The sequence below is a fragment of the Pholis gunnellus genome, assembly GCF_910591455.1.
Source record: "Pholis gunnellus genome assembly, chromosome: 12".
Lineage (NCBI taxonomy): Eukaryota > Metazoa > Chordata > Actinopteri > Perciformes > Pholidae > Pholis > Pholis gunnellus.
The window spans coordinates 2,199,900-2,212,234 of record NC_136539.1 but is presented as its reverse complement, the minus strand read 5'-3'; the positions used below and the strand labels follow the sequence as shown (position 1 = coordinate 2,212,234).

At 40.1% G+C, this 12,335-nt stretch overlaps 1 protein-coding gene across 1 annotated transcript; it reads right to left on the bottom strand.

The window, feature by feature from the left end:
- Positions 1 to 4,279: 4,279 nt before the first annotated feature.
- slc10a2 (solute carrier family 10 member 2) lies at positions 4,280 to 8,409 on the bottom strand (the record flags this gene model as incomplete). The annotated part of the gene is made up of 6 exons (XM_079170212.1): positions 8,021 to 8,409; positions 7,043 to 7,161; positions 6,764 to 6,852; positions 6,443 to 6,618; positions 6,136 to 6,293; positions 4,280 to 4,473 (listed from the first exon to the last, which is right to left on the bottom strand). The coding sequence occupies exons 1-6, from the start codon at positions 8,404 to 8,406 to the stop codon at positions 4,280 to 4,282; spliced, it is 1,122 nt and encodes a 373-aa protein (XP_079026338.1). The 5' UTR covers positions 8,407 to 8,409.
- Positions 8,410 to 12,335: the final 3,926 nt, after the last annotated feature.

Here is a 12,335-nt window from a genome sequence, read left to right as displayed (position 1 = left end):
AGTGCAACTAATGCGCTTGTATTATTAGCAATGGGACTAAGCAAGTAAGTACGAAGTTAGATGTAATTAAGTCATTTAGATTTTAGATTGTAAGAAGTATTAATAAGTGGTACAAATTACTAATGTGCGCAAGATATATTTTTCAAATTTGATCAGTTCTTGGCACCTTATCTCCTGAGGATTGTGCCAGTTATTGAGGTTATTTATATGTTTGCTAACACATTAGCCATGGCAACTTGAAGGGTTTTAAGGCTCATTCATTTGAGATTCAGCACTGGTAAAAATAATTGCAACTTTATCTTACCGAGTATAATTATTTACATTTATTTCAGGGATGTTACAAATGCATTCAATTATTGTTAATGTGCCAGGATTATCCGATGTGTTTCCTCTGTAGTTTGCAAAGCTAATCAGCTACTTGTTGCTGAGGTGAATGAAGACACAGATAACTGTAGGCTACCGGAGGTGTTATTCACACAGAATATAATAGCTCAATTAATAACCTGATTAATATAAAATACATGTTTTTTTCAATCAAGGTGACGAGGGAGCCTGAGAAATCCCAGTATTTCCATCAGTAAGTGAAGGCAGCTCCAGTGCACTCATCAGGAGGAGGAGCCAGTACTGAAAGGAAGGGTGTTGGTGTAGCTCACTGTGGAGGGATCTGTGGAGGGATCTGTGGAGGGGATCTGTGGCTCATCATTGAATCACAGAGGTTACAGTTATGTCAGGGACAGCTGGACACGTTCATTATCACATGACAGCACGGCTATTGTGCTGGTTTTGTGACTGTGGACTGCTTTTGCTGTCACAGCTTGGACTTTGGACAACTGTAAGAAATGTGATTATTTTATGGTTGAAAAGCAATACGTTTCTGACCTTGTACTGGGACTAGGTGGCCTATAAATGTTAACATTTTACCACATTATTACGGGACAAGAATAAAATCTCCATGAACTCCATCCAGTTCAGAAAGGCATACGGGTCAGTGTCATTAGAAACATTTGAATATTCTCATATATGTTTTAAAAAATGGTATAGTCTCCTAACTATCACTTCTACATCAAATGTTCATTTGATGTAGAAGTGATAGGAAATAGGAAAGCCAAGTTATACATATTACAGTTTACTTCTTCTCAAGATTTTATTTTTTCAAAACAGTTTGTTGTACAAGAGTACGTACAGCTGTCTGCAGTTTGTACAAAAAACACTTCCACATGGCTCTCTGATCAAAACTGATGAGTTGATTCTGAGTGAAACTGTCACAACTTCCAAACATTCTTTCATCGTTTGAGCCATCACAAGCTAAATTATCCATACAATTATCAAAATCTGTCAGCCATGTTCCATAAATATCTATGACATGGTGTTAAGTACGGCAGAGGTACAATGTCTTGTGTTTTACTGAGCTACTGAACTAGGCTTTGAATCATGAATGGGATGATTAAAGGCAGTGGTTCTCAAACCTTTTCTGTCGCGCCCCACTTTGGAGGAAGAAAAATGTTCACGCCCCAACAAAATTGTAACAAAATGGTCCATGTTGAACTTTCATTGAAATAACATTTTGTGACGCCATATGCTCACACATACCAGGAGAATTTTATTTTAAATATGAGCTTTAAAATGTAACATTCTGGTGAACTCTGAGAAGAACATTAAGTGATAAAACATTTACTTTAAGCAAAAAACTAATTTATTATTCAGTTATTAATCAGTATTTCAGCTCTATTATTATTAACCTTTAAAGGTTTTAGTCATATAAAAACAAAGATAGCAAGAGTAGCGAGAACCATCGCCTGTACAAATAAAGTGATTAGTTTTCATTACTGTATGGCTTCATATTAACTTCTACTGTTACTGTACAGCTGTTAGAATTGTGGCCAATCTTCTATTTGCAATTAATATGCATTCAATCCAGTTCAATTATTGAAATGAAAATGATAATCTACTCTGGCTAAGGTAGCTTATCAAGAGTAAAATAATAGCTGTGATTTAACTGCACGTGGGACTGTTGGGACCGGAAGTCCACTGTCTGTGGTCATCACAGTGAACAGTGTCTGCCTGTGATGAGAGGACACGTGAGCCCTTGTTGCTGTACTTCATCTCCTTGGAGCAGAGGCTGCATTTAGCATACCCTGCCTTACCAATATATCTAAAATACTGTGACAGCAGGAAGCTGTACTCACGTCTGTTCAGACCTCCACCTTTATCCAGACCCAGCTCCACCTTTATCCAGACCCAGCTCCACCTTTATCCAGACCCAGCTCCACCTTTATCCAGGCCCAGCTCCACCTTTATCCAGGCCCAGCTCCACCTTTATCCAGGCCCAGCTCCACCTTTATCCAGACCCAGCTCCACCTTTATCCAGGCCCAGCTCCACCTTTATCCAGGCCCAGCTCCACCTTTATCCAGGCCCAGCTCCACCTTTATCCAGACCCAGCTCCACCTTTATCCAGGCCCAGCTCCACCTTTATCCAGGCCCAGCTCCACCTTTATCCAGACCCAGCTCCTTCACATCTCAGCCCTGCGTCAAGCTGCGCTACACAAACAGCCTCCTCTTCCTGAAGCTCTTTGACCTCATCATCTCATCAGTATCTGGGCCTTTCATTCTAGATGCGCTGGTGTTCGGGTTCAACGTTAACGAGTGACCGCGTGAACTGAACCGGAACACGGGGGGCTGCATGTTTCATCACGTTACGTATTTTCCTCCTAAATCACGATAATGACGAACGTTAACAGTCCACAGAGTTCCGCATGCAGTGGACGTTAACTTAACCCAGCAAGTCTGAACTGTAACGGTACTTAACGTAACTTAAACTTTAACGGAGGGAAAGACGTGTAGCCATCTTAATGCTGATTGGCCAAGACTCGACACGTCACATCATCAGATGTTTTATTGTGAAGATCACCACATCACCTTTTCTCCTCGTCTCACTCTAATCTGAGAAACGCTGGCTGGCCAGTTGACCCCCCCCCCCAAAAAAATCTACACGATTCACGCGGATGATATATTTTGATTCAAAACGGCAAATTTCGCCGAAAAGCGACAAGTTTGCAGGTATGAATACAATTCTGCATTTCCCCCCTCGCCCCTACTGCAATACCGCTGTGCCCCACTAGAGGGGCATGCCCCACAGTTTGAGAACCACTGATTTAAGGTGAGTTTCTACCTTTTGCAGACATGCATTTTGTGATGTTTAAAAAAATTTGCCAAAGTGAGAAAAACTGTAATATGTTTATTGAGTTCAATACTAGTAGTCATATTCACATCAAAACATTATTACAACAAAATAAACACAAATGTAAGTTTTTGGATAAACACACATCATTTCAGAAGGCACAGTTCTTAAACATAATAGAAAAGAAAAGATGTTTCGTAAAATACTTTAATCCACGAAATTCAGATTTTTTTTACATTTGCACAATACAGAGGACAAATAAATTAGCTGTGAATATGTTTCATAAATAGATATGTAAAACCACAGGCTTACATACTTCAAACATTCCAAAGATCAGCTGTGCCCCATAAAAGAGGCGTAGAAGAACTGAGAGGAACTGAAAGAGCAGAGAACACACGACACTAGTTTGCATCAGGGCCCAAGTCTGTAGAAACCACTGATTTCACCTGCTACATCAGAATTGAGAATAAGGATAGTAAAGAATATTAACAATGTAAGAGCATTAAGCTCTGTTTGATGGTTTGACCCCAGTGAAACATTGACTCTCAAAAGTGCACACATTTCTCCTCATTTGACACAACTGTGTCTCATCGTATCGTGTTTTTGTGACATTCAACATTTATCTATTTGTATTCAGTTGTATATTCCACCATCCAGTGCAAACTACAGTAAATATCTGCATATGGACATGTGGTAACCCACATAAACAGCATTCCATATTTAGTCTGAATTATTGATAAGACATGTATAGAAGACGTCAGTAAATGCGTTGATCAAGGTACATGGGCCCAACAGGCTTTCTGACGGAACACACAGAGTGAAAGTTGGTTCAAATGATATATGAATATATTAAGGGAAAGTAGGGCCTTCGACTTTCTATAAAGCTTTACTACTGCAATACTACGGAGGACATTTGGGCAACCCTGCTCTTGTCAAAGGTTTTTACAGTAGATTAGAACAGGACCTGTAGTGCACGCCTCCTGCCCACAGAGTGCAGTGTGTGTTCACACTGTTGACTCATGGCTGCTGTCTTGAGTAATGCTGGGGTCCTGGATGTTCATACTGAAAGTCCAAAGTCTGTGATTTTCAGGTCTGTACGCTCACAGCTGGGTGAACTTTCTGACGTCCTTGCCCTTCTCTTCGCTGATGCCATTGTCATCAAACTCAAAGGCGCCGTTCCCCACAGCGTGTCCCTTCTTTGTCTCTGATTCACCGTCACCAGCTTCCAGGGACGGAGCCTCAGTGTCTGCATCAGCTGAGCCACGGCCACACCTTTTTTTATATACCTGGTAGGCTGTAAAGGAAAAAAACCATGGATTCAGAAATGTGATCAGTCATTTTGACATACTTTTAAAAAAGCACTTGAACTGGACTTCAACTTCTTCCATCATCTAGGGCTCGTCCTGTTCTCATTATAACAGTTATTGCCAGATCTACCGTTGCTGACAGTTACATGGTAAAATAATGAGTATACAATATGAATGTCCACTCAGAGCGCGTTTTGCACGGTTGTTATGTTACCTTGTTACTTTATTATTTGAACACAAAAAATGATCTTTTTCTAACCTTAACCAACGTTGTTGGAGCCATAATGTAGTTTTGTTGTTTTCTTTTGTTTTATGAGGGAAACACGTGGTGGGTTTACACATGCAGTTCTGACATCGAACAGTGGGTGGCACATTGACCTAAAAGTGCATATAGGTCAGTGCCTGGTAATGAGAATCAGGTGTGTGGACGGGAAGATAACCGTTTTTGACCGTGTCAATGTGGCGTGTCAGCCTGCGTGTCAGTCAGCGTGGAGTTTCAAGGTGTTGTATTGTCCTGTCAAGTATCCTGTGGTGTTCTGTTATGGTGTCAATATGCAAACGGGTTAAATGGATCAACGGATCAAAAGAAAGATGTTTGTGGAACACGTGTCCGAACAAGTTCTCCCGTTCGCCCTCCAGTGGCTTTAAGATATGAAATGGATATTTGTTAAAGTCACTACAAGTAGTTTTGTTGCCTAAACCTTAGCAATTGTTTCACAACATTAACTACGCATTTATGCAGGTGTATTTCGAGGTTGATATGAAACTTATTCATGAAATGTATTTTTGATTCAGAAAAGCAGACAGACATCTCATCAGCATAGTCATTGAGACCCTTGGACCCCATGTAGATATAAACGGCTCATTCTAAGCTAAGGGAAAATACAATGGTTCTTGTTTTATACACTAAAGAAAATGTACTTATTAATATTATATTCACTGTCTGTTTGTAGGCAATGGAATGAGATTTTAATATCGGAAGCTTTCTGGTTTCCATTTGTAGTCAGAGTATCATTAACCAATCACGTTTGAGCAGGTTTAGTTGAAAGGAATGGATTGGAATTTGTTTAAATGTAATCTGGGAACCCACCAGCTATCATCTGATGATGATTTAGTTTTAAATTGGTTTAAAATTAGCTTGCAAATGGTTAATACTTAATTACTTAGTTAATACACTTTTCTAGTTTTCCGACCACTCAAAGTGCTTTTGTCATCATTCACCCATTCATACCCATTCATACACTGATGGCAGGGACTACCATGCAAGGTGCCACCTGCTCATCAAGACTAACAAATAATTCATACACCAATTTGGGAGCAATTTGTGTTTGAGTGCCTTGCCCAAGGACACACCCACATGGACTAGCGGAGCCAGAGATCCTCAGACTGCTCTACCACTAAGCCACAGCAGCTCTTGTAAAGTGGCTGCTCTTAAAACAACTGGTCGTACAAGGCATCTTCAAACTCCAACTGCATTTCTCAATTTGCTAATGCAATGAGCAGGGCATGGAAAAGGAAGTGTTGGCCCAGAGATCTGCTGCCTACATCAGAACTACAGAAATATGGACCCTTGTCCCCAGAGGCTTATCTGACATATAGTCGTTGGGTTCCGTGACGGCTGAGTCCGTATCTGCCTGCTTAACGCTCACCTCCCACAGATAGGACCGCCACCACCAGCTGGAAGATGCTGTAGATGAGGGGGAACGAAAACATGACGTCCAACTCAGCAGGGCTGAAGGACAGCTGGACAATGGTGCTGCACAGCTGGGAGTTCTGGAAACCCGTCTCCAATGCTATGGTTCGACATCTGAACAAAGCAGGGAATGATAAGTCAGTTCATTTATTAAATTCATCATCAATATGTTTCTTGATGCAGTAGTGGTTATATGATTTATAAATTAAACTGAATTAAGCTGAATTAAGCTATGCTATACATATACTATGCTGCCACCCTACCTCTCCCAGGGTTGACCCGTGAAGCGGGCCAAGAGGAACCCCAGGCCAAAACCAATAAAGGGGTAGATGGTTCCAATAATCCATAGGGAGGGAGCAATGGTCCAGGAGGACTGGTAGAGAACACCTCCAACCACAGCTATGATGACAATAAGACCAAAGCCGACAATGGATCCTATCTGTGCACAGCAGAAACACAGACAGTCAAGGGATTGTATTTGAATAAAGCCATGTATGTATTTGTCACAACAAATACCATGATAAAACAAATATTGTAGTGATATTCATATGTCACTCAATTAAAACATTCACATAGAATCCTACCTTGAGGATCTTTTTTGCCCAGTGGGGCCACCTGCGTTTGACATATATTCCCAGAGCAATTGGGACAAGAAGGGACACCAGAGTGATACCTGAGTAAACACAGAATATCATATACCATATCATCAAATAAATATAGGGTTACAATAAACCTGTGAAGGGTTTTGGATAGTACAAGACTATAATAAAACAGAAGGTCCTAAAATAAACCATGTCTACAATTTGTATATATCTATGTATGTTTAAATATATGTAGTAATCAAGCATGAGTTGCATACTTACCAATACTGTCATATGGGATCTGGATGGTGCTGGTAGAAGTCCAGGCGGAGGTGTAAATGAGCAGGCATAGAGGCATCATCCCCAAGGCCAGGATAGAGGAACAAGCTGTCATGCTGATACTGAGGAGAGAGAATATCGACAGTATGTTTATCAAACATGCTTCTTTAATAACACACTATTTTTCAATGAAACATGCAACTGTTGCTGTAACAGCCTTCTTGTTAACCCAATATTCCAATTTGGGGATTTGCTCATGGGGATTAATTTGGGCCCAGTCTTAAACCCATATTGTACACAGTACGCTACCTTGATAGGACAATAAAGGAGGCCCTGGGACCTACACGTTATCCTATCACTAACCCATGTTATCCCATGTTATCCTATCACTAACCCATGTTATCCTATCACTAACCCATGTTATCCCATGTTATCCTATCACCAACCCATGTTATCCCATGTTATCCTATCACTAACCCATGTTATCATGCACGGTAGCAGTGGTTAACACTGTGAATTCTAATTTTAAAAAGAATAGGATACAGATACAGGGGTTACGATTAAATATATTGAGATACTGTAAGCAAGGTGATGAATGGTGATTTTGGATTGGATTTTTAAATCCAATTTGAGAAACAATGTCATGGTATAAAGAACACAACACCATGTGCAAAACATCTGAGTCAATCCTTTTTTATGTGAACTCTGCCTTCTCTACCAATCTTTGCATGTGAACTATTAATGAAAAATCAATACAGTATTTTTGAGAACCAATACAGTATCTCATATGCACATGTATCTATATTTTGTTACAACCCTAATAATAATGGAAATAGTTCAACTTGTGATCAGTAAAAACTCAAATGTTTCTTTTTGCCCTCCATTAATAAGAAAACTATCTTCTACCACACACTGTTAACTGTTAACTATCATTATCCAATGAGCCTGCCAACCAGTCAGTTTGCCCAGCTGGTTTCTTACCTTAGGTCCATGTCTCCATCCAGCCAGTAGCAGATAATGTTTGAGCCAGAGCCTCCAGGACAGCAGCCCATGATGATGATGACGACAGCCTGCACAGGCAGCACACCGAAGGCCAGTGATAAGGCAAAGGCTGTGAAAGGCATGATGCCGAACTGGCAGAGGAAACCAATGATAATGCCCCAGGGTCTTCTGATGTGCCCCCACAGCTTTTTGGTATCCACAGTGCAGCCCATGGAGAACATGACCATGGCGAGCATTATGGTGAGCACTATGCTCAACACCAAGCCCAGCATCTCATTGAAGTTACTGGGAGGAACAAGGCAGTTTGTGCCCGAACACACGGTGGAGAGAAGGTCACAGCCAGGGGGAACCGCAGTCGCCGCCATGAATATGGAGATTGTGGACAATGTAAGAAGAGAAGAAGAGAAGAGACAGTGGCTCCCAAAAGAAAAGAGAATACTGGATGAGAGCTGGTAATTCTTAGATTCCACGAGACCTTACTCAAGTTTCTCCTCCTCCGATATCCAAGAAGATGGTGGCGAGCGACAGTGACAAGAACCATCCAGCTCACGGCTCTTTATGCCTGCCCTGCTACAGCCAAACACAATTGGGAGGGAAAATCACCTGAAAAAAAATAAAAAATTAACCAATAGTTAATGTTTTTATGGGGTCGGTGTTCAGAAGCACATGCATATAAAAAGAGAATCATTCTGAAATATGAAATGTCATTGCAGCATGGTTCCAACTTTGCCTGCCCTTTGGCCTCTTTAAACTTTATTGGGCTGCTCTGCTATGCAGCATCATCATCCTACAATGACAGTAAGGAGGGAGGATGCTTGCAGTCCTCAAAGACAGGCACACCCTGTAGGTACAAGGTATTCTTTTCACAGTGCCCATAAAAATAACCCCTCTTGGCCTAACTCTTAACCATTTATTTTATAATTTTCAAACATTAAATCACACAGGGATGTAATAAAGACTTTATGACATTGTTTAATAGAAAAGAGTCTTAAATGTTAAAAGAAAAAAAGACTCAATTGATCTACATCCAAGTTAAATATGGAACACAGAATAAATGACAATGTGTACTGTAACACAATATTAGGGCCATCATTTTCCTGACAAAATGTAAGTATAAGGAGCATTTCAAAACGTTTGCAACATGGTTATAGAACAACACTGCATTGCCCCAGAGATATCTCTCATACAGGAAGGTCAATCAGTGCACAGCTGTAAATATGTCTGTGTGAGAGGCATCCACTGAGCTCAATGGCTGAGATGGAAGACACTTAATAGCAACTGTTGCCCAGGTGATTTACCAGCCATTGCTTATTTGCTTAGAGAGAGAGAGAGAGAGAGAGAGAGAGGTAGACATTGCTCCACTACATCCATACAATAGTTGTTTGCTGCTATAATCATGTTTAAAATATTAAATACATACCCCGCCTGATTCAATATTGTAAAGCAATAAAACATAAAAAGATCCAAGAAGGAGTAAATATATTTTATAGGCACTTTACGTCAACATGTTGCAAATGCCAAGTGTGCAAATAATAAAAAAGTGTGATAAAATACACATCACAGTGTTCTACAGCTGATGCTCATTCCCTGTGGCTTTAAAGTACTTAAGTTTCCCTCTGAAGTCAAGGAGTGCACGACAGTTCCCATTAACTCCTCAAATTTGCTAGCACAAGTTTGCGGCAGGACATGAAATAAGCTGTTATTCTGTTTTTCTTTTTCCGAAGTCCAGTGACAAAATTGGGTTGTTCTTACCGTCCCAGAGTCCGACTGAGGAGTCTGTCTGCCTCCGTCTGGAAGGAGCAATGCTTAATCGTGAAGTTAAAAGTAAAGTTGTCCTTTAACTTCACACTTAAAGGACTTTGTCCAATGGGGATCTTGAAACTGGTATTTGTGGTACTGTCACTGCTGCATGTAATTTGGCACTCATTAGGCCAATGTTGGTTAACAAATGATTTAAACATGGCTAACCTGCATTTTTTTAAATATCCAGTCTCTTCATATATTGTTCAATCTTTTTGGGATATCACTTTTTATTCCAAATTTGAAGCGTTTTGGATTTGCCATCAAAAGTCAAAAGTCATGCATGAAGCTGAGGCTATATGCTGACTTTGTAAAATGCACCTGGTTTCCAGTAACGCTCGATTGCAACTAAAGTGAGGCAGCATACAGTTTGTCTGTCAAACACGTTAAACTATTAACCGGTTTAAAGTATTTGCTGCAATGTGTCAATCATTGACATTGTTTGTGTCTTTTATGTGTTGAGACATTGGCATTTTGGACAAAGTGTAATTTACATTTATGTTTGCAACATGGGGAAGTGGTGCAATTCAGTCTCTTGTGGCCAAAACAGGATAACAACATTTAGTGTCTCTTTGAGGTTGTTTTGTGTCTCTTTGTTTTACGTTTCTTTCTGTTCTTTGTGAGTCTCTTCCTGGTGGGTACGTGTCTCTTTGAGTGACATTGTGTAGGTGAAGGCCAGGGGGGCCCCTGTCACCCTGGGCCCCTGAGCCTATGCCCGGTAGACGTGTTCAGTAATCCATCCATGGTTTCCTCTTTAAAAGCTTTGTGCGATGATTCACATTCTTGTCCACATCTCATAAACAATAAAGGGATGTGCAGGGTATTATTCTCTCTGTATGTCTGAATCAGTATGAGGAAAGATCAGTGAAATACTTATGGTAGCCCTTCACAGGGAGTCTTATCATGTCTTTATCTTTATCTTTATCTGTCCCATCAGCTTTTATTGTTTTCTCTATATCTTGTTCTTCATTCAGGACGCAGTAAATTTTAAGTATCTTTCAGCTCTTGGAGTGTGAATGAGTGTGCGAAGGTCTACGTCATGTCAAGGCCATTATCTTAGGTGATCTGATTGCAGATAACAATCTAATCTGATAGGTTCAGGTACCTGAAAATAAGGAAGTGAAGACACCTTTGGAAAACTGTCCCACTGACTCACTACAATGAGATCTCCAGCGTGTGACCTTGACCCCTCGTTGACCAGCTTCTATAAAAAGTTTATGATTGCATATCTGCTGATCTGGTATGCAGTCTTCTACTTCCATTGTTCTTTGCAGACTATGTTTCCCATCGTATTTATACCACTCATTAGTTAAACCAGTATTTCTCAAACTGTGGGGCATGTCCCTCTAGTGGGCGCAGTGGTATTACAGGTGGAGAAATGCAGAATTTCTTTATTTCAAGAACTTTGTTGAGAACTTCACATATTACAAAAGTACAAAGTACACGGACATAAAACTAAATCATTAATAAATACATGGCGAAATGCCTGTACTTTCGTGTAAATGTTTACGTTACGCCGTTAACAGGTTACGCTTTGCGCATGCGCGACGGCCAAGCTCCTTGGCGACTCACGTGTGTGGCTTAGTGTGCTTCGCTTCGCCACGTCCCACCTCTGTGAGATCGGCTTGTCTGCTGTTGCCTCTCTCAAAACAAAATACAGATCTACGCTCAACATTGAGCATGAACTGAGAGAGGCCGTATCAAGTCTGCAAGCCCGTTTTAAAAAGATGTGTAGTGGAAAGCAGCTCATTGCAGCCACTAATACCGATACAACGTGATGGCTCACACATATCTGCACTCATTTTGTTTTGTTTTGCACAGGTTGCACGTTATTGTAATATATGCAGTGTAAAACTCAGTAAAACTCTTTATTAACACACATTTAAACTTGTTTTGTTTAGCTTTTCACAGGTTGCACTTTATTGTTATTATCTTGAAAAGATATTCAGTGCAAAACAGGATGATTGAAGCCACAATAAGCTATTTTCTGCCAAATATTAGTTATTTTTTGCACAGATAGAACTTTATTTGCATTGTTTGGACATTGTATTGTTTTTTGTCTGATAGAGCAATCTGGTTTACTTGAAAGTGATGCAATTTTCTTTATTCTATTGTTTGAAAAAGCACAGATGAAGGAGTCACAAAATGTGGTTGTTTCAATAAAAGTTCAACATGGACCATTTTGTTACAATTTAGTTGGGGCGGTGGAGTATGAACATTTTTCTTCCTCTAAAGTGGGGCGTGACAGAAAACGTTTGAGAACCACTGGGTTAGACCAACTTGAGAAACTCAAACCCAGATTGTAAGTTTGCAGCTCAGCAGAATTCTGGAAAATTGTGTCCATTTTGAGTTTTAAGCTATTTTGAAACTTTAGTTTTTTATTTTCCAAATCTGGTTACAACACATAAAACAAAATGTAAAAGACAACACATTTCTGTGACTTCTAAAAAAAGTTGTGATCATTTTGGTGAATCATAACATAAGAATTTATTTT